Source organism: Notothenia rossii (assembly GCF_949606895.1).
Source record: "Notothenia rossii genome assembly, chromosome: 4".
Classification (NCBI taxonomy): Eukaryota; Metazoa; Chordata; class Actinopteri; order Perciformes; family Nototheniidae; genus Notothenia; species Notothenia rossii.
The window spans coordinates 12,228,017-12,250,091 of record NC_136902.1 but is presented as its reverse complement, the minus strand read 5'-3'; the positions used below and the strand labels follow the sequence as shown (position 1 = coordinate 12,250,091).

Genomic DNA, 22,075 nt, shown 5'->3' with positions numbered 1-22,075 from the left:
TTCTATAAATAAGTATCAAGCTAAATGAACCAGAGGAACATGATGTGAACTTTTCAACTGAGTGCTGTTCCTCTTTCAGGCTGGTAGGGGTTGCTCTGTTTTTGGAAGACTTGTTTACTACCAGCTTCCTTATTTTGATGTAACTAGCCCGTTTGTATCTCTGCTTGCTCCAGTGATTTCAAAGTTACACCTGACTGTCAGATAGATTAGAATTAGACACTACAGCTGGGAATAATCCACAAGAAATAGGTGATTTCAACTGCTGCTTTATTCTAGTATAGGTGTTGCAGGGGTTATAAGAAACTAGAAATATTGGACATCAAAAAAAGAAAAAGAAATGGCCTCAGTTCTTGTTTAAACCATGAGCAGCAGAATTTTTTTTCCTCTGGATCTTAGAGAATAACATTTGGAGTTGTTGTCTTTCCATTCAAATGATTTGTAACCAACCAAGGGGGAAAATGTACGTATAACTCGGGGTTGAGCAGGAGACAAATTAGAAGTCAGGTTCTTAAAATGAACTCATGCTACTTTGAGGCATGTTAAGGTCAAAACCTTTCCCTAAAATGTAAATCAATCATTAATCAATACTAAAATCATGCTGCAGAGGGTTTGGATTGTTTTTTCTGTACATTTTGGGGAGAAACTACATCTATACAAATGTGGAGAAGTACAACAAAGAGACACAAAATAAATACATCAAACAATTAACTAAACATGTGGAATGTAGAGTGAGAGATGTCATAGTGTGAAAAATACTGTCAAAACAGTCTAATGGATAAATAAACATACAACTTTTGTTTTTATTGTTTGTTTTTTTTGTCAGCAGTATTGCACCAGATTAAGGTCATCTAAATAAATAAATGTATTATCAACCAAATAAGGTGAAAACAAAGAAACTAATCAGATATTATATATGTTAGACTATAGAATAAAAAGCAGACATCCTGCATGGGAACACTCATCTGAACTATTAACGTTCAATTTAGATGTTGACTTGACTGAGTTTTTGCTCATTTTTTGTGGTAATTTTCTGTTTTGCACATGTCTGTGTTACACCCCCTTTTGACAGCTACGGGACCGTCCTTTTTGGACACTTCCTGCTTTTTGAGCTCGAGCTGCAGCGTGCGTGTCCCGGGCTAACAGGCTGGGTGGTTATTTGTCGCAGCAGTGTGTTTGTGTGCATTTAGGACTGCAGCTGGTAATGGGACGGACATATAGTAGCCTCTGTCATTATCACCATCTCATTATCGTGTATTTGAACAAGGAGGAAATGAGGCGTAGCGTTCCGCTTTAAGGGTGCAAGGGAGAGGTAAGAAACCCCGGATTCAAACAGGTGTCCGGTCGACTCCTATCAGGAGGAAGAGAAAGAAAGGTGACAAAAGGCGCCGGAGGGATATTGGGATTAATTGTCTAGAAAATAGTGCTGTTAATAGGCAAATCAATCCGCTAATTTGAGGACGTGTAATTTTTTTTTTTAAACCGTGCGCTTTGGTCTAACGGTGATGGAGACCCAACATGGAACCCAGAAGAAACCTAGATTTTAATGTCGGAATTATCTTGGTAAAATAAAAAGATAGCTAAGCGTGCATCTGTGTTGCTCTCAATAGGAGGAAGAGGAGGTGGTTGAAGAGGGGAGGCGGTGACTGACGTCCCCCACGGGACAGGCCGAGCGACCCACGCTTCTAACAGGTGTGTCTGAAGAGGGCTCCACTCTGCACCGCCCGTCCTGCCGCTCCGTGCCCCCTCCCTGCCTGCCTCCCGGTCCCTTCTCGTGTCACATTGTTCCTGCAGAAATTGCATCCGAACAGGGGCCGGGTTTGGACTTTAATTCGGCCGTTTTTGGCATCCCTAGTGAGCGCTTATTCTTTTTCTTGTTTCCGTCTCTTCGCAGCTATCCGTTGGTGCGTATAACAGCTGAGCAGGATATCCAAACGGCTAATTTTGAGACGTTAATTTATAGAAAAAACCGGATGGGACTTTGCAGCGTGTTCGTATTTTTTTGAGGAAAAGAGACAATTTAAAGGGTTTAACTAGTCGAGCTAAAGGGAAGATTTGAAGATTTTGTTGAATTTTTGTAACCATAATTGGAAGGTTTGGACTGATTTTGCCCCCTGGTGAAAAGGCATCGTTGGTACTGTGGTTTCGGCGACGTTCGCTAGCCAAACCGAACCCTGAGATATTTTTTACCGGAAGAACAAAGTGGGCCTTTTAACGGACTATCTTGTTAAAACAAAGTGCACCTCTTTTTATCATGACAACGAGGAAAGCCAACAGTGTGGCGGACACGGTGACTACCTCCACCAGCAGCAGCACCACCACCACCAACCACCAGAACCAGCCGAGGAGCCGGAGTCCCAGCAGCGGGGTTCCCGGTGCCGAGGCTGCGGGCGGAGGGGCGGAGATGTTCGGTGCATTTCAGGACTGGTGCCTGCGGACGTACGGGGACACCGGCAAGACCAAGACCGTGACCCGGCGTAAATACAACAAAATCCTCCAGACTCTGGTCCAGGGGGACGAGGAGAACAGCAATGGGGTGTTCCTGCACGAGAAAAGCAACAACCACATCAACGCCAAATTTAAATTCTGGGTCAAGTCCAAGGGCTTCCAGGTTGGGACGCTGCGGGACGAGAAGAACGGGTCATTGGACAGACCGGTGCTGTACGTGCCCATCAAGGCGACGGTTAGTGCATCTTCCTCTTTCACTCTGAGCGGTGTGTGTGTGTGAGTGAGTGAGTGTGTGTGTGTGTGTGTGTCCTGTTCCACGTTGAGTGCGTGTCCATCCAGAAGAGGCTACCCTTATTTGCCTAGAGCAAAAAGGTGTGTGTGTGTGTGTGTGTGTGTGTGTGTGTGTGTGTGTGTGTGTGTGTGTGTGTGTGTGTGTGTGTGTGTGTGTGTGTGTGTGTGTGTGTGTGTGTGTGTGTGTGTGTGTGTGTGTGTGTGTGTGTGTGTGTGTGTGTGTGTGTGTGTGTGTGTGTGTGTGTGTGTGTGTGTGTGTGTGTGTGTGTGTGTGTGTGTGTGTGTGTGTGTGTGTGTGTGTGTGTGTTCGCCTGAACAACATAACTTTTCCTGGCTCATTGCCATGGCTACAGCAGACACCTGTTCCAATACAGAGCTGAGCCTGTTAGTGGTTTTGCACTGCTCGCCTACTTTTTATTTTAAAACCCACATTTTTTTTTATGCGCCTGTCCCAGTTGACTGAGAGACAATATACTGGTTAAGCTACAAACAACGTTGTACTAACAATGCACCTTTATTCATCTGGTAATCAATCTGTTAAAAATATACATTTGTGAGTCGTTTTGTGACTGCCAGCCCAGGATATGTTAATTTTAATGAGATGAAACCAAGGAAGGGAAACAACTATTGACATTTAACAGGCTTCAACCCCTCATTCTATAAATATCTACACATCACTACACTTATTTATTCTGTTATGAAAAGGACAATTGTAGTAGAGTTTGGTTTAGCACTGCTGGGTGTCCCAACTGAAGTTGATGAATTATCTGTCAATCTTGCCAATCAGTAAAAGGGATGATATCACGATGATCTGTCTCATCTTTACTTCTGCCCTCTTTTCATAGTATTGACATTTGACCCCAGAGTTTCCCATGTGACCCATTTTGAGCTACTTAAAACTCAATTCAATCCCTCGAATGTAAGAATGTACTTACTTTTATATCTTTTAGGTTTCTTAGGTTCTGGATTGGTTGTTTCAGAAAACAAGCCAATTCGTGAGGAATTTGTCATCATATTCTGACATGTTACTCATGGAAATAATAATAAACAAGTACATTGTTGCATCTTTAAATTTCAATGACAGTCTTTGCTGCCCATGACTCTCATCATCAAGCATTTCATCTACTGTATATTTGTCTTTTTTTTTTTAATGAAAATGTGTTTTGTCTGTTCTAACATCATGACTTTTGCTGTGATTCTAAGTAGAATTCTCTCTATTTCCAGCCATAAGTTGGTAATTGTATGTAGCTATTGAAAAAAAGGTGTTGCAGGAGCGTATTTATTGCTTTACTCTTTATTTTTCTCTTGTGGCCTACGCATTGTTGGTGTTTTCAAAAGCAGAGGGCACTTGTTGACAGTGGAGAGCAGTTTGAGTGGGATGACACACAAATATATGAATGAAAGGAAAGAAAATGGTCTTATTTCTGAAATTGCAAAACGCTATTTATATATAGAAGTGATTCAGTCCGTCTGTATTTTCAAACAGATAGTGAGTCTGTGGAGAGCTGGGTCAAAATGATTTGGTTTTATATCTGCAGACTGGAATCAGGGGTTGGTCAGATGGCCACACACACACACACACACACACACACACACACACACACACACATACACACACACACACACACACACACACACACACACACACACACACACACACACACACACACACACACACACACACACACACACACACACACACACACAGGTTGATGTGATGCAGGATTGCTGTGGAGATGAGAAGTGTTTGAGGTGCTGGTTGGCATGGTTACCGCTTGGCTAATTTCACCCTGTCCCATATCATTTCATATTCAGATTAATATCAGGAGCATCACAGCCGGGACTGGGAATCCTCTTGCACAGTTTATCTTCTGTTAATCCCTCTGTGTGTGTGTGTGTGTGTGTGTGTGTGTGTGTGTGTGTGTGTGTGTGTGTGTGTGTGTGTGTGTGTGTGTGTGTGTGTGTGTGTGTGTGTGTGTGTGTGTGTGTGTGTGTGTGTGTGTGTGTGTGTGTGTGTGTGTGTGTGTGTGTGTGTGTGTGTGTGTGTGTGTGTGTGTGTGTGTGTGTGTGTGTGTGTGTGTGTGTGTGTGTGTGTGTGTGTGTGTGTGTGTGTGTGTGTGTGTGTGTGTGTGTTTCTCATCCTTGGCAGCAGCAGTTTTGTTGAGTCTGTTCAGTATCTGAGGATTGGGCTGTTGAGACTGTAGAGAGAAAGAAATCCCGTGTGTTTTCTCTTGAACTTAAACTGAGTATGCGTCTGTGTTCTGTACCGATGTTGTAAAGAAATCTCCAGAGCATGGATGTTTAAGCTAGTCCTCTTTTAAATTAGGCTATTGTAAGGATCCCCCAGATACAAAAAACAAACATATTTTCTCAATTCCCCTCTAGTGGTATCTAGCAGTGCAGATTGTTTTAGTCACATTTAGTTTGAAACATTTGTCTTTGCTGCCACCTCAATAACAATAGATGTGGTTAGTTTTGAAAATCCAGAGAAATTCAAAATGTCAATGTTTCATAAGGACCGTTTTTGTAAGTGCATAGCTCCAATGAACCATAAACATCACTGTGACACAGAGGGGTGTTGGGGTTGCCCCGTGAAACAGGGAAATTTTTTCTTAAAGACCAGCTGCTGTGATTTCATTTTTAAATTACTCTCTGTTCCCCAAGCTTTCATTTAGGACAAAGATGATTTGTGTATCGAGACTGAACCCCTGGCTATCATTTGATAATGAGTCGTTATTGTATGATCAGTTTCTACTTAAAAAAATCAAACAATGGAGCTCTATGGTACAGAGGAAGAATATGAATGAGGTTTCGATGCACAGACAGCACTTGTTAGTAAACATTAGATGTTGGTTTTGGGTTTAAATATAAGACGAATAAATACTATCATTAGTCATTTCTTGAATCCCATATGACCAGTATATCTGCACAGTTACACAATGAGCAACTTGTCATGCTCATCAGCTTTCCCTGTAAATGCAAAACACAACAGTCAAGGCATGACGTCTTTAGCAATACAGGAAGTAAACATCAGATGACGGTAAATGATATCGACAGCAGGAGTGTGTCATTTTGTGTTTCCAAACTGTCAGCATGTTCGTTTCAAGAAAAATCCATTGTGCAGATTGAAGCTCAAGTCCTCTCATCTCCTACCTGTTGAGCAATGTGAGAAATACATGCCAAACCGTTGAACTACACGGGATCCTAATGCTGTGTTTATGGCTCAAATCAGCATCCTGCTTTCTTTCTGTCTGCGCCCTGCTGAGAGGGGTATGACCTGACTGCAGCAACAGCTGATCAGACACTGTTTACACACTGGTACACAAACAGCGTGTGTGTGGGAGACAAAGAGATGATATCACTCGGCTGAGGTATAAAACAATGTAGGGATGTTTAAATTGGAGACAAAAAGGTTGAGGACACAACAGTATCATTACTCTACCTGAGGAACTTGAGATTGACTTTGGAGCCAGCTCTTAACACATGTAAAACACACAGGTGACCCTCATGACAGCTTGGAAGAAATCAGAACAGACACAGGAGGCATATCAGAAGACTGATGAAGAATATTAATCAGGTAAAGTGACAATGAACTGACACTGATTCCTCCCCTTTGTTTGCATTCATTACTCCCTGTCTGTTATACACACGCTCTTAACCCGTATATTGGCCTTTTGAACGGATTTGCGCTGCCGCTTTATCGTTTTGGCTTTATTTCCAGTTTCATGTTAAGTACTGAATTAATGTCTATACGCAGCAGCCCCGACCTTTTGAAAATGATAAGCTCAAGAACTAGTATATGCATCATAGATGTGAAAGTGTGCCAAAGATGCATCTTATGTTTGGAGGATTAGATTGTGTTCTGTACCAAGAGATACAAATATGTATTATCCATGGAATCTATCTTATTTTGTAGAAGCAGTTGCACAGTGCTTATCCCTGCTTCAGCCATTTAAAATGTGCTTTTACCAGTTAAGTATTCTGAACATTCTTACAAACATATTGGCAAATTATTGTCTAAGGAAATAGTACAATTTAATTGATTTGAGTTTTGAACTGAAAAGCATTGTGAGTTTTAAGAATTTAGGATTCGGATTTTATGCTTTTTTTGGCAATTTATTGACAATCTAAGTATTTAGGTTTGAAAAATACTGGCTGATTATTTGATTCTGAAAGTTACCACGAGTGTTTTCCTTTCTTATACATTTGTTTTGTCAGGAGAACCCATAGTTCTGTACCAATTTGATGACAAAACTGTGAAAATGTTACAACGCTTGTTTTTAACAGCACTGCAAGTACTGTGGGTACCCGGGGGATCGGGAGTAATGACGTAGCATTGATGCGTTAACATTCAAGAGGAAATAAGATATTTTAATTTGATTCTGCTTATACCTAAACTCCTAAAGCACACAAGTTGGCCGGCCCTACTGCTGGATTTCCTCTCTGCTTTCTGTCAGATATCTGATGCTGGTGCACAGTGAACAGTATTCCAACCTCTATAGAGGGCTGTTGTGCTGAATGGGGATGCATCGTTTTCTCTGTATGTTTTGTGGTATCTAGTTGGCATCGAGAAATGGTGAAGTGGATTTTGACTTCAGTGACAGAGGGAACTGGGTGCTTTAAAAACCCACGAATACATCTAAATTCTTGTTTCTTATTGGCCTTCAGGTACCTGTTACAGTTTTATAATGAGACATCTCAACCATTCCTCCTCCACAGTTTGATTAGATTTCTAAATCAGACCACAAGGTATATTAAACCGCCAGGTATCCATAGCAACAGTACTTTGAATTCATGCTATGTTAACAGTTAACTATAAACATGACTATTTGAACACAGCTTGTGTTCTTCCGTTGATAACTCGCCATGAAATTAAGAGAGGTAACACACTGTTTCAGAAAAGGACCGAAGCGTTATGGAGTCTAACATGATGCTGCCTCAAGGTGCTGTTGTGTTTTTATTTTTTTTTCAAGTTCAGCCAGGGTCGTGTGCTATATTTCATCATCCTCTTCAGTTCACTACCACTAAGTAAATATGGCAAGTTATTAAAAATGGGGGTATGTAACACAAGTTCACTAAAATGGCTGCTGGTGGGGAAGCTACCCTTCAGTTAATTCAGGAGGGCACTTTTTAATTAGCATAATTAGTAGTGAAACCGCCCATTTTGCCTGTGGGGGTTTTGGTTTAAGACTCGGAAGAGAATCTGGCCAGAAGGAACATGTACAGCCCTTTTTAATGTAAAATATTGTAACACATACACCATCAGAAATGTGTATATATGTGGTGTGTGTCTTGAGACTATCCATGTCTTTATAATCATGACCTATTATGGTTTTGGCTTTCTGTGGAGTATCTGTGAGAAAATGTTGCTGTAAAAAGTTCTGTCTATACATTTAGCTCGTTTTTATGTCCCACAAAATACAAATATACAATGTAGATTAAACATGTTATGACTTCAGCTATTTCTTTGTGCGTTTAGTATGTTGAAGACTGCCGGCATGTTAAATGTTAGAGCCATATGTTATATGTAGGATCTATGAAACCATATGTATGTTTTCATTGGAGCATAATAAGCTGAAACTGAAATGTTTATTTTTTCTTTACCTTAGAATAATCTGCTCAGAATGGACAAACATAAGGCTTGCTCTAGCCTTCACTTTTTTACGTTACCTCAAGGCAACCATAGTTCTCCGTTCTTAAATACATGTAGCATTAATTTAAATATATTTCACATACAATTTAAATAAATGTTGACCCGTAACATCTCTGGGTCACCTATTTGTATGATGCACTGGAAAGTGAAGGCATCAGTTTCTCTCGTGCAAACAGTCTGAAGCTTCAGCTAAAGAAGGAAGCACTGAGTGGTTAGCTGGGACTAATAATAGTTGCTATCTAGACAGTGGTGTCAAGTACATGTGATGACTGCTTCCCCTTCCCTTCACTGTCCACAACCAGAGCTGTAGAGAGAAGAGGGTTGGCCAGTTTGAAGCAGAGCCCTATGTACAAGAAGTTGTGTGTGCATGTCTGACATTTTTTATAATTCAAAGATGTCTGATGTTCTCACGTACAGTTGTTTCCCACCTGCAAATACAACGTATACAATTGAAGCTTTCTAGACATAAATATGAATAGGGAGGGACGTCATCTTTCCTGTATCAGTGCTAGTTATTTGCGGACAGAAAAAAGTGAATTCCATGCAGTGGTTGATAAAACTGTCCCAAGCTAAAACAAGACATTGTAAAAATATGTCAAATATGCATTCAATGCCTTCACATTTAATTTCATGTAGGGCAGAGGCAGGTGCCATCATTTACAGCGAGGAGCTGAGTAATACTTTCTATACAATATGCAATTGCTGTAAATAATATTGTTTGTTTTGGTGTTACTCATTCCCTCGCTACTGTACTCGCTTGTACCACAAACTGGTGCTTAATGTATTCCCCTTCTGCCTCCATGATTAGTTTTGCCGCATGAGAACAATGCCCAAATGGCTGAAATTTAAACTGTGATATCCTCCGATGAGGGCGGCTGTCAAATTCAGTATAAATCAGATACACAGAGCTGTCTTGACTTGGAATTGACTCCGATTAACCAGGCTTGTCTGCGCTCTTATCAGCACCGTAGTGGGATGGGAAAATGGTATGTTTAGGTAAATAGATGGATGAATGAAACCTGTGTGTGTGTGTGTGTGTGTGTGTGTGTGTGTGTGTGTGTGTGTGTGTGTGTGTGTGTGTGTGTGTGTGTGTGTGTGTGTGTGTGTGTGTGTGTGTGTGTGTGTGTGTGTGTGTGTGTGTGTGTGTGTGTGTGTGTGTGTGTGTGTGTGTGTGTGTGTGTGTGTGTGTGTGTGTGTGTGTGTGTGTGTGTGTGTGTGTGTGTGTGTGTGTGTGTGTGTGTCCTCTATTAGCAGAGACAATTTGTCCCAATGTCGAACCGTGAAAGGAGGAGGAGGGACTCTATGAGAGTGCTGTCCTGTGCAGATGGGGGTCTGACAGTCTGTGTGTGTCTGCTGAAGGAGGGACAGCTTAATTGGGCTGGCCCCTTCTATCAGGCCTCGGAGATCTCGTCTATCTCAAAGAGCCCCTTATTCTGTCATTATAAAACCCCTAAATTGACAGGAATTGGTATGACTCTGGTCCGTGTGTGTGTCCTACCCTCCCTTTGACCCTATCGTACGCCATAGTCTGTATGTGTGAGTAAGCAACTGTTCATCTGTGCCAGAGGTTATGACAGGGCCGAGCTCTTGGTGAAGCAGCGGGCACAGTGCTGGGAAACAAGAGACACCGAAATCAACTCTGTGATGACTTCAAGGAACTTAAAGTTGCCCAGACTACTCCGCAGGCTTTGCCAGAGTAGCGCCCCAGAATAGCTTTAAACACCAATGCCTTGTGGGTAATGCTTGTCAACCTCCCTGTGACCTGGGTGTGAGTCTCTCAAGATAGGATTTAGAAAAAAAACTGCACTGTTGAAGTTTCTCCTCTTTGCTGATTTCTTAATCTGACATTAAACTTAATCAACATGTCTCCTCATAAGAGAGATGAGATATCAGGAGACAGCATGAAGACAAGCTAAATCAATTTCCCCCAACTGTAGACATCATTTCAGCATTGCTCTTTCAAAGATGTGTCTTAAATGCGAGATGAAATAGGTATCGTGACAAATTGTCTTTGTAATTAAGTCCATTTAAAAGCAAAAATACCATATTATTTGTTTTATGTTTGGAGTGTTGGTCTGATTAAACAAGCAAACTTGGCTTCAGGGAATTTTGCTGACATTTTGTAGAGGAATTGATGAATCTTTCTAATAACAAAAATAAGGAGAAGATTATCCATTATGGAAATAATTTTTCAATTGTGATTAATATTCTAAATATCGAGCTTCCACAATAAGACTACCAATCAACCATTATTTTTGGTAATCATTTAATCGTGAAAGTATATTTTAGTTCATGAAGTGGCAGTAAATGCAATTTCTTGCCTTTTTTAAAACATTGATATATCCTGCTTTTCTCTGTTCTTATCTTTACAAAAGTGAATATGATTGTGGATTGGACTGACAAAACAAGACGCTTGGGGTGGACGATTTATTGATTCATCTGATTCATTGATAATATAAATAATCGTTACAACCCTGAATGACAAATGACTACTATAAACCCAACAAGGGGGCGGCTGAATTTTCTAATGTACTTTCATTCTAGGCGTCGTTCACTTCCAGGTAATTCACCCAAAAATGGACAGATTTGTTATGACTGTTATTAAACTTAAGCTTTTTACAGACTTTTGATTGACTTTGAATTCTGTCCAGTCCATTTTGCACGTTCCTCTTGTATCTACTAAACTTTATTTCCCGGGTTGTACTTAAACATTTAAAACGTAAGCCGGCTGTAGGGACAATTTACTACAGTAGCTAGGAACTTGTTAGCCTCAGGACATTTAGTGTTTGGAGATGATGATTCCCTCTTTGTGTCAGCTGCAGTGACTTCCTGCAAAGTGACTGCTGTTGATTTGTTTGCACTTCTGAGTGTGAGTGTGTGTGGGGGGCGGGAGGGGGGGCACTACAGCAACTCGTACAGAATCAGGCACACACACCTAGCCGTTGTCTTTGTTTCGTGGATCAGTGCAAGTGTCAGATGTCTTGGAGCACAATGGAAGCAAACCCCCCCCCCTGTGTGTGTGTGTGTGTGTGTGTGTGTGTGTGTGTGTGTGTGTGTGTGTGTGTGTGTGTGTGTGTGTGTGTGTGTGTGTGTGTGTGTGTGTGTGTGTGTGTGTGTGTGTGTGTGTGTGTGTGTGTGTGTGTGTGTGTGTGTGTGTGTGTGTGTGTGTGTGTGTGTGTGTGTGTGTGTGTGTGTGTGTGTGTGTGTGTGTGTAAACCTCTTGCAGAGCAGCTGTATGTTGTTGTTTGGTGGTGTAATTATGTTACTTAGAGTCCATAGAAAGTGTGTCTGTGTGTGTGGGGTGGTCGTTAGATAGGGATAAGATGAAGCTGGAGACTCCATTAAAGGGTCGAACCTCGAAATAATAGGACATTTCTAACAGTAGTTGGGTATAAAGGGAAATGCAGATGTCTCCGGTAATTGTATCCTTCAGTTGACATTACATGCTGGATAAAGTATTTATAATTGACACCCATTCATTCTTTTAAATCTGCTCACCCAGTTCATACATAAAAACAAATATATGATATCTTCTTATTTCTGTACCAATAACCCTCATGTCCATTAAGGCCTTTTGAGATGAGCAAGGCCGACTGCTCACCTACATGAATGTATTACAATTGTAAATATGTTTACATTTGTTTGTGGCACATGTGCCTTTTATTAGACAGCTCCAAGTAAAGAGACCAGCAGAAAACAACTTGCAGAAGGCAAGAAAATCAGCTAAGGGTGTTGCGGGTGTCATTTAGCTACCAAGACTATAATAATGATATTTTAGGGGTTTAATTAAATATTTTTTTAATATTTTGGACCAGATGGGTCTATTTAAGTTAACTTTGATTTGATTTTAAATTAAAAAAATGTCTGTAATGCTAAAAAAACATTGTTTTAGCTGAAAAATAATAATGATTGTTGAAGACCATTGCATCAGTTTGCCTGATAGTAATATAAGATTATATTTCTCCTGTTATCATCCTGATTTCTTTGTCTTTACTGATTAGGATAAACATGTTTGAAGTGATATTTTCACATCAAAATCATATACCACTGTTGATGTTGATGGTTTTGTTTTTTAAACGTATCACTATAATTTTCATATAAAAATTGACGGTAACTATTCCTCTTTGTATTCACGAAAGAAAATCTATAAAATCACACCCCTATCACATCAAGGGTTTATAATAGAGTTAAATACCACAGGTACACCAAAGACAAGCGAGCGATGTCTGATAATGAGCGGGTGCTGTCTCTCATTTTCACCGCCTTCGCTTTCAATCAAACAAAGTTAACGTTGAATGTGACACACACACATCCACTGTACTCTGATATTAAAGTTTAGACATCAGCCTCTGACAGCTCCACACAAACCTTTCTGTCTTTCTCAAACCCTCGCCAACAAAGTTTGTCAAAAGAGAAGAAGTTTTCTCTTTTAATTGGTAGGATGAGAGGAAAACAGAACTTGATCACTTGTACAGATCATGCTCAATGTCTTAATTGGTGATGCTGAATTTAGACGGTTGCCATGCCTTCTGAGTTCCTACGTGTTCAACACAATATACAGTGACACTTTGTGTACACTGAACTAATTTAAAAAGTGAAAAGGTTGACATTTCCATATAAATACACATTTCACCTTTTCACGTTCCTTTGTCAAAGCTTTGTGTCGTAGTTTTTGCATTTATTAGATGGGTGGAGTGAAATGTATTTATATGTGATAAACTGGCATGAACATTAAAGGTTAAAGGATACATTATCAACTAATACAGATTTGAAAGGATCCTATTACAGAAACATTGAGTGTAAAAACTCTTTCAAAGCTGTCAAGAGTTGTTAAAGTTAATACAGCTTTAATTTAATTCAACACCTTCACATTTAAGTGAGTATTTGCCATACTTTTCTGTTGGGGAATCAAGTTTAATTTAAAGAAAATGTGCCTTATTATGATTCTTTGCTGGTTATTTTATGAAACTGCACATGATAATTTCAAAATACATTTTGAAATGAATCGTTCTTTTTGTTCTTAATAAAGGAGTTCTTTCTTTGAACAAAGATAACAACAGCTGCTAATTGGCAAAGGACTCCAGCTGTGAGAGGGACGAACTGGAACATTTTACTGCTGATAAATTGAATTTGGCTCAAAGATTTCAAATATCACTGATAAGGACGGCTTCATTTGTAGTGGAGCGCTGCTGGAAAAAAAACGAATTTATCTGGAGCCACATACACTGAATTTGTAACAGTGCTGGTATTTTTTGAAACACATTCACTCGCAGTGTTTTTTCAGACCAAACCGGGCTCACCTCCCCCTCGGTGTTCTCCGTTGCCATGGTGAATGGCTCCTTTCGGCCGCAGTGATGGTGAAAAGAAATTAACACCAGTCTTAATTAGACTTGCAGAGTTTCAATTTCCACCTTGGTCCCTCCTGCCTCCCCCTGCCTCCCCCTGACCTTCTCCTCCCTCACATCACTCCCCTCTTCCACCTGAAAGGCAGCCTGGCATATTAACAGCAGCCACCAGGCATAATTAATGAGAGCAGTCAGTCACAGACGGCCCTCTGAGATTAAGAACGGCTTAAACACGCTAAATGATACACTCACTGCTTTGTTTGGGGAGAGTGCGCAGGCTGAGAGTATGACAAATGTGGTCTTCTGGAGATTCATCTCTTTTTAAAAATTTGTTTTTTTTCATATTCTAAGAGTCAGACTACAGATTAAAGATGAATGTATTTTATATACTCTTCATACAACACTTCAACTATACGAGTGCATATTCGGTGGATTTTTTAACAGCTGTAATGACTGCACTTCAAGTACTTTTAACTGTTACACTTCAACTGTCATTTCAACTGTATTAGCTTCTAGACATACACTTAAAAAATGTTTACTCTTCAATTGACATTTTAACTGCTGTCACTGCTACCAATACCAACTTTCACTAATTTCACTTACACCGATACCAGCAGCTCCAGTTCAACAGATACTTCAAAACCTTTTAGCGCTCAACGTCAGCTGGCACTTCAATAGCTTGAAGAGCTCCGATTCCGACTGTAACTCCCATACTATATCTCATTTGCACTTATTTAAAACACTTTTTTCTTTTTTTTCCTTTTCTTTTTCTAGCCTAACCGAAAACATACTTCTAGTATTTTGTAGCCTTTACTTGAGTATCAAATCTCTATAATTCGGCAAGATTCAATTAGCGTATATCTGCTAAATTATTAAAAAAGTAACTGTATTTGTCTCATGAGATAGTGACCTTCTGGGCAGGATTGTGGTAGGTAAACAGTCTGATTAAAAAGTACGGAAAAAAGTGTCCTGTCAGACCCTTCTACATGCAGTCTGATTTTGAGTCTTACTCAAAGTCACATGTCTACTCAATGACTGGAGATAGTGGAGGTGGTCTATGTTTATTATGTGTTGATGCTGATTTATCAAAGTGTGTAAGGGGTTAACAGGTTCATGATTCATCTGAGGCAAAACAAACTGGTAGTGAAGGTAGAATTATGCTCATATATCGTCTGAGCAGCATGTTGGCTTTAGGTGTGACAGTGTGACCACTCATTTCAAATGGGTTTCCCATCATTCCCTCTGTGCCACATCTTTTGATGTCAGACATAGTGTTGAGGATCAGAGAAACCAGACAAATATGAACAGGAGCATAGTCCATTTCTGAATAATTGAAAAACATAAAAATCCCTTAATTTGAACAGCTACTGTGTTTTAGAAGCTCTGTGTAACCACACTTTTATGTTTGGTGCATTGTTAGTCCTAAAGCGCTGTTTTACTTTGACCTGCGATCTTAGGTCAGGCTGCTTAATTGACCTTACAAATTGTGAAATCTCCAGAAGCCTATCTAACAATAGTTCTCATTATTGCTGACATGTATTCAATATGAAAGAGTGCAATGATTAAAAAAAAAATGATTCAGCCTATCATCCTTTACTTTTTAAAATGAGAACGCCATCTTAAAGGTCCCATGTCATGGCCATTTCTACTGATCATAATTCCATTGTTGAGGTCTACTAAAATAGATTTACATTGTGCAATTTTCCAAACTCACATTGGTTTCTCATACAGCATCTCTGTAAAGTATGTGTATTCACTCTCTGTCCTAAACGGCTTGTTGGAGCTCCGGCCCCCCCCATCCTGTGAGCCCAGTGTGCTCGGATTGGTCGGGACGTTTGCGAGGCTCGTTGCTGCTCGCCGCTGCTGCGAGGAGCGGACAGGCTTCCGGCTCGGCGATACAGCGAGAACAAGCGAAACTCATCCTGAGCACACACAAACACTCACAGCCGAAGTAAAAACAATAAGTGTGGCTTGATATTGAGTAAGAAAAAGGTTTATTACGCAGTGAGAAAGGGTCTGCGGAGAGCATTTCTCCGTGATCCCAACTTAGCAGTCCGAAATACTTTTACCCATTTAAACAGTCATGGTAGATACCTTGTTTGTTTTAAACATCATACATACACAAACAACAATGAATACTTACAGGTTGTGTACCCAAATCTCCCGCTGGTTCAAACAAAGTTGGAACAGCGTCGTTCTTCAGTCCTACGCTGTACATATCTGGCATGAATCACTGAAAAGTTTAGGAAGCTTTGTTTCGTGAAATGCTGGCAGAGGGTGTGGCCTCTGGGTATCCACACGTCACAGTACCCAGGAAGTAAACAATGGAAAAAGAAAAATCTCCAACGAGGCGTTTTGGGGCAGCATAGACTGTGTTAGAGTTTTACTCGCTACAGGGTGTACTTTGAGGGTTTTTGACTCTGCAGACCATCTACATGCTTAAAAAGCTACATGACACACAAGGGACGGGTAATAACCAGGAAAGCATGACATGGGCCCTTTAATGTGTGTAGGGGGAGAGTTTCTTGTTTGTTTTTTCATATTTGTACTGTCTGTCCTGTTGCATCGCTCCTTCTGACCCGCGCTATCATAAAATCAGCACGTTTGGGTAGTTCAGTGGCAATTTATTGATATCTGCATAGTTTTGTTATTTTTGTAGTAACAGCGTTTAGCTCTGAATACATTTTTTGGTTTTTAAAATGTATTTTAAACTGAAAGCATAGTTATGAAAAAAGTAAGATTGAAGGTCATTGAACTTGTATATCAGTGCTTTTTCTACTCATATGTCTGCTATGAAAAAAAGCCGTTTAAAGAGTAACAGTACATAGTGTATGTAAATGAACTTCTATGTCATCAGCCTGCTGCTGCTGTGAGAGGTATTGTAGAGAAAATGGGCACACCTGTGTGACAATAGATTATGAATATCAGCACATGATTAGACCGCCTAATCACCCAAATCTGATCTGGCCACCTGTGAATTAGTGAGCAGTCAGACTAAGAAGTGACATGAGCGGCAGCTGGAGAAAACCAGCAGCTCTCACTTTTTCTAAAAGTCCAGGTTGTGTTAAGAGTAACCAATGAATTCTCAATGACCTGACAAACTAGAAACACTCAAGGTAACACTTTCCTTAATAAACATGCATTTTCCGTCCTCCACCAGCAAACTTAACGCAAAAAGCAGCCTGAAAATTGAATTGGCTGCCAGATTTTTCCCAACAGAGGTGGTTAACTTCTTTGTGGGTACTATTGTCAATAATTTAATCCCTCAAATCAAATTTGAAATGATTGATCATTTTAATAATCTTCTTCATGAATTGACAAATGTTTTGATTCTAGTCTAACAATCAGGATAAAGACATTTTGGAAAAATACAATCATCTCACATCATTGGTAGAATTCTTGGAAGAATAAGTATTGAGGTCGACTGATAACAAATGACTTGTTTCGAGAAGTGAAATGAGTTCCCTCTGCGATGTGTTGCCGCTGAATGAGCTGCTTCTGTGTTTATTGTCTGGTTGATGAATGGACTGTCTCTCTCTGTACTGTGCCTCCAAGTCCAACAACAAAAATATTGAGAAGTCAGACCACATTTGGAGTTGGTCTGTGTCTCATATGGCCACATTATTTTAGCAATGTGTATGCAAATGCGTCCGTGGCTCAACGGACAAAGCACCTACTCACATGACGTCCTCTGTAGGCGTAAGAACTAAGCACCTAGTCGTTGGTTTTGTCCAAGGCTGCTTTTCAACACAAGTAAGAATTGTATTTTGAAATGATTTCTCATCCCACAGACACCATAGATAGAGAAACTTGTGTTTTTGGGGCTATTATCATTTTTGGTGAGTGTCATTGTTGATGTCCTGGTACTCTCCATAGATTTGACACTTAGCCATCTGCTCTCATCCCTGCTATCTGGAGCTCTGTGTGCTGTGTTGGTGGCAGTAAGGTAGAAACATTGGTTGACAATAATTTTATATTTAAGGATCATTTAATCTATTTAAAAATCCAATCATATTACACTTACAGCCGTTTTACGGAGAAAAGTAGGCCCCTTGGCGCGAAGGCAAAAGACAAAGACACAATATAGCTGGGAAGTGAGATCCAATCACTAGTGAGACACATTCTAAAGCCATGTGTGAACCATCGCCTTAAAGTCTGTACCCAGTGATCAGATCAACAAGACTATGTCAATGGCAGGTCAGAACAGGCAAACACCCTGTGATGGACAGCAGCCAGTCCAGAGTCTAATCATGGGATCAAGATCCTCTAATCGATGAGTAGGTAGAGCTAGTAGATGGATTATTTCCCTGTCTTTTTATCTCACCTGGAGGGGGAGTTGAGTGAAAATAGTTCATCAGGATTCACCTGTTTAGCTTTATGGATGGAAGGGAACATTTTACTGCTAGTTTGGTGTATACCAGGCTGGCCCCTGGAGGAGGAGGAGGAGGAGGAGGAGGAGGCAGAGGGAGATGTTCTTGTGGGACAATGGGTTTCTCATTATCATGTCTTCCCCCCCTCCTGCTTTCCTCTCCGTTCCTGTACCTCCTCCCCCTCCTAAACCCACCCCCACCTCCCTTCAAGCATCCCTCCTCTTTCATTCTCACTATCTCCCCTCAGACACCCCCACTCTCCTCATGTTTCTCCTAGTCTCCCCTATCCCTCTTCCATGTTCAGCTTCCCTATCACCCCTGGAACCCTTCCTCTTTTCCCACAACGCCCCTTTCTCAGCCCTGCTGCCAACACTGCTGGTTAATTAGCCCGATGCTCCTTAGATGTGTGTCTGTCTCTGCGTGTGTGTGTGTGTCTGTCTCTGTGTGTGTGTGTGTGGCTTTAGTCATCAAAATCAAACCATCATCAACGTCACCCTTATTGCAATCATAATCATATCACTGTCATTATTATCATAATAATAATCCTCATTAGTATCATCATCACTATTATGTTTCTGCTCTGAGGGGCTGATTTCGCTTTGACAAAGAACTTATTTTAATGAAACTTTTAGGTTTAAAACTGATTTGGATCAGTAAGAAAAGGGCTCAACTTAATTAATAGATAGACAATATGATATTGCTGGAAGCGGGTACACAATAATATTGAATAGTCACCCATCCTCTGAATTCACTTATGCCTTCCTACTTACTTTAATTAATTTGAAGTAATAACAAATGCTCTTTTCTTAGTTATATTTCTTTAATCAGGTTAATATTGTAGTCCATGCAGACAGAGTAGATGTCGGAAGGAAAGGAAAAGTCTCCTTTTTCCTTCTCGCTCTTTAAATCTGTCTTAACTTTTGCACTGCGCTGAGGAGGAGGACTGGGATAAAAGGATGTGAGATTGGAGGAAAGGATGAAAAGTATACGTGCAGAAAAGGAAAGAAGATGTACAGCATCTGGGAAGAAGTGTTTGGATTGTGGGATCAAGTCCTCTGGAGAGGGAAAGAGATGATGGATTGATAGATGGAGTGAGACGGAGCGATGGGATGCTGCTGTGGGTAGAGAGAGGGATAGAAGCAGGTCACAGTGAGCAGGATGGATGGAGGGAAGAGTGTGGGGGGGGGGGGGTGTGGGTTTGTGTCATGGCCCATTTAGCTGCTGCCTCTGCTGCCGAATGTGAAGACTGTAAGCAGGATTATCACCGACTGTCAGACAGTTGCTTCTTTTCTTCTTTTTTCAGCTTGTAGAAGCAGCCTGTAGTCTCTTCCTTGAATCACACTGCCTGCTCACACAGCAGCGTGTTTAGAAAGTGTTGCCGCCTCAATCATTTCAATAAGAGCACTTTGAACCCAACGCACCCGATCAAATACATGCAAGCACACGTCCCTGGGACAATATTGGATTGCATTTTAATGTTGTAAATGTGGAAGGTTGTCAGAGAAACAATAATTTTATTTCAACAATTAAGGTAGACAATTATCCAAAGTGTCATAGAGGCACTATGATCCCAAAACATCCCAGAGTTCCCTTCAGAGGGAGTTTCTCTCCTACATACTCCCCCCCCCCCCCACCTGAAACTCCCTCATTGGACTCCTTTATCATGTGACAGCTTCGTAACACTTTGTTTCTATTGGCTAGCGCTCCAACACATTGTAAGTGATGGGCTCAGGGACGGGACATCTCATGGGCTCTGGTCTCAGACAGAGGGTGAAAGTTGGTGCTACTGCACAGGCAGTATGAGAAAAACAAAGAGCTTTTTCAACATTCAAGCATGGAGACATGTTACAGTATAGGCACAACATACAAATGTGAACCTGAAAATAAGCTCAACATGTCCTCTTTAGAAAAAGTGCGATCAACCATGGGAATAAAAACTAAACAAAGATACATTTGATGAGTTTTCATTGGCCAAGCTGCAGTGAAAACACATGAGTTTGGAGTCTGTAATATTCTTGTCTCTAAGAGTTGCAACCTTAAGACTCACGAATGGATTTTCTTCCCTGAACTTGGTTTCTTACACACCAGTGCAGTCATGTGTGTTTCTTAATGTGTTGATGAAGTTTCTCCGTGTTTCCTGTCTCCTTGGCTCTAAATACCCTCCTCTTCATCATATGAACATTTTATATTTCATGTGTAGTAGTTTAATTGTTCCCTCCTAATGAGCTTGATGACTAAAAGTGTAATGCTGAGAGTTTTTAATTATTTCGTACAAAAACAGTTCCCATCTAACCAATTAGGTAATCTAATTTAAAACTAGTTCTCTTAATTAACACAATGTTGCTTTTGTCTTCAGCTTTATTTCCGAATGTGTCATGTTCTCAAGTGCTGCGTTAACAATGCCTTCGTCTTGGCAACAGAGACAGGAGGTGATAAGAGAGTATGATGGCCAGCAGGTGCAACGTTCTATACGTTTCAAACGAAAGCCAGAGAAACCTATTTTCCCCCACTCTAGACTAACTTTATTGTGCTTAGCAACAGGTAATTAGGTTTCCTGCTTGAGCTGGAGGTAATTAACTATCAAACAATGGCAGTGTACTTTTTGCTTTGCAGAGCAGCTTGACAGATGCGGTAAAGAAAGCTTTTTTTAAGATGACATTTACCATTTTTAGAGTCCGCCAATATGCGTTCAAATGAAATATAACAAAGTTGCGAGTAGGAAGAATCCTTTGGTTTAACATGAGGACACGTCTTACTCCTTAAAACCACCATAAAGTATTGGTTTTAGTTTCCTGAACCTAAATGTAACCACATGTAACTGTTTTAAAATGCCCTTTCATTCGGCAATCTGTTGGGACTGATATGAAGTGTAAATCCCTCTCTGATGTTAACCCCATCTTGTAACTGTAAATCTGCAGACAGCTTTACTTGCTTGCCACTGAGACACATTGTGGTTGATGTCTTCTCCGTGCTGTGAATTTCCAACAGTGCATTATTCTGTGTTTCTGTAAAGTCGAACAGTTTTTTTCCATCGTCATTTAACGTCATTTTTCATGTGTTATTGCATAAAATGTTGCAGATAGACACACCTATGAAATATTAATGCAGACTGGACTGATTGTCGGTCTTCCCGCTGTCTGATTGTGTTGTTGAAGTGGGAACTGGAGCTGTATCTACTGCATTGCATTATGGTACCTCAGGGCTGAAGTGGTGTGTGTTTCTGGAGTCCATTTGTGTGTTTGTGCTGGTCAGCATTTGTGTATAGAGAATAGGAGGGATGAAACCCTCTTTAATGGTCACACATGCAGAGCACACAGCACACACAGTGAAATGTGGCCTCTGCATGTAACCCATCCTAGTACCAGGAGTCTAGTAGTAGGAGCAGTATACCAGTGTGTTTGTGTGTGTGGTCCGAATGTTTGTGTCACAATGTGGGTTTGTGCATATTTGCTGTGCATGCATGTGTTTCTACAATGTCTGCATGTCTGTGTGTACTGTATGTTTGTCATGATGCAGGTTGGCTGATGCTGCTCACTCGCTGCTCAACACACACTTCACCCTGCTGGAGCTGTGTGTGTATGCCCCAGTCCATCAGATGAAGAGGGGTGGAGGAGGATGTAGAGCAGGGGTGGTGGTGGTGGTGGTGGAGGAGGAGGGGGCTTCCACTGAATGGACCCCACGTGTATCCTAGCAACAGGCTGGTTTGGAAATGGGATGGAGAGATGAACAGAGGGAGAGAGCCCACAAAAAGAAACTGAGGAAATGAGAGGAAGAGAGAGAAAGGGAAGCTGCTCATAATGTGTGGACAGAGGCGGTGGAGGTGCAGCAGGTCAGAGAGAGATGGAGGGTCAGATAGAAAGGTGAGGGTGGTGTTGAGGAAATAAAATCGATACGTGTGAAATAAATACTAAGGAAGTATTTATTTGAAAGCTTTGAAATGCCTCAAATAAATATATTTTCATTCACCAGGG

At 40.8% G+C, this 22,075-nt stretch overlaps 1 protein-coding gene across 1 annotated transcript in view; it reads left to right on the top strand.

The window, feature by feature from the left end:
- nol4lb (nucleolar protein 4-like b) overlaps positions 1-22,075 on the top strand; it is a gene marked incomplete at its 3' end in the record, with an annotated part of 139,492 nt that overhangs the window by 16,092 nt on the left and 101,325 nt on the right. Inside the window, 1 exon segment of the mRNA XM_079673570.1 lies at positions 1,608-2,680. Within this exon segment, the coding sequence (XP_079529696.1) occupies positions 2,252-2,680 (429 nt within the window).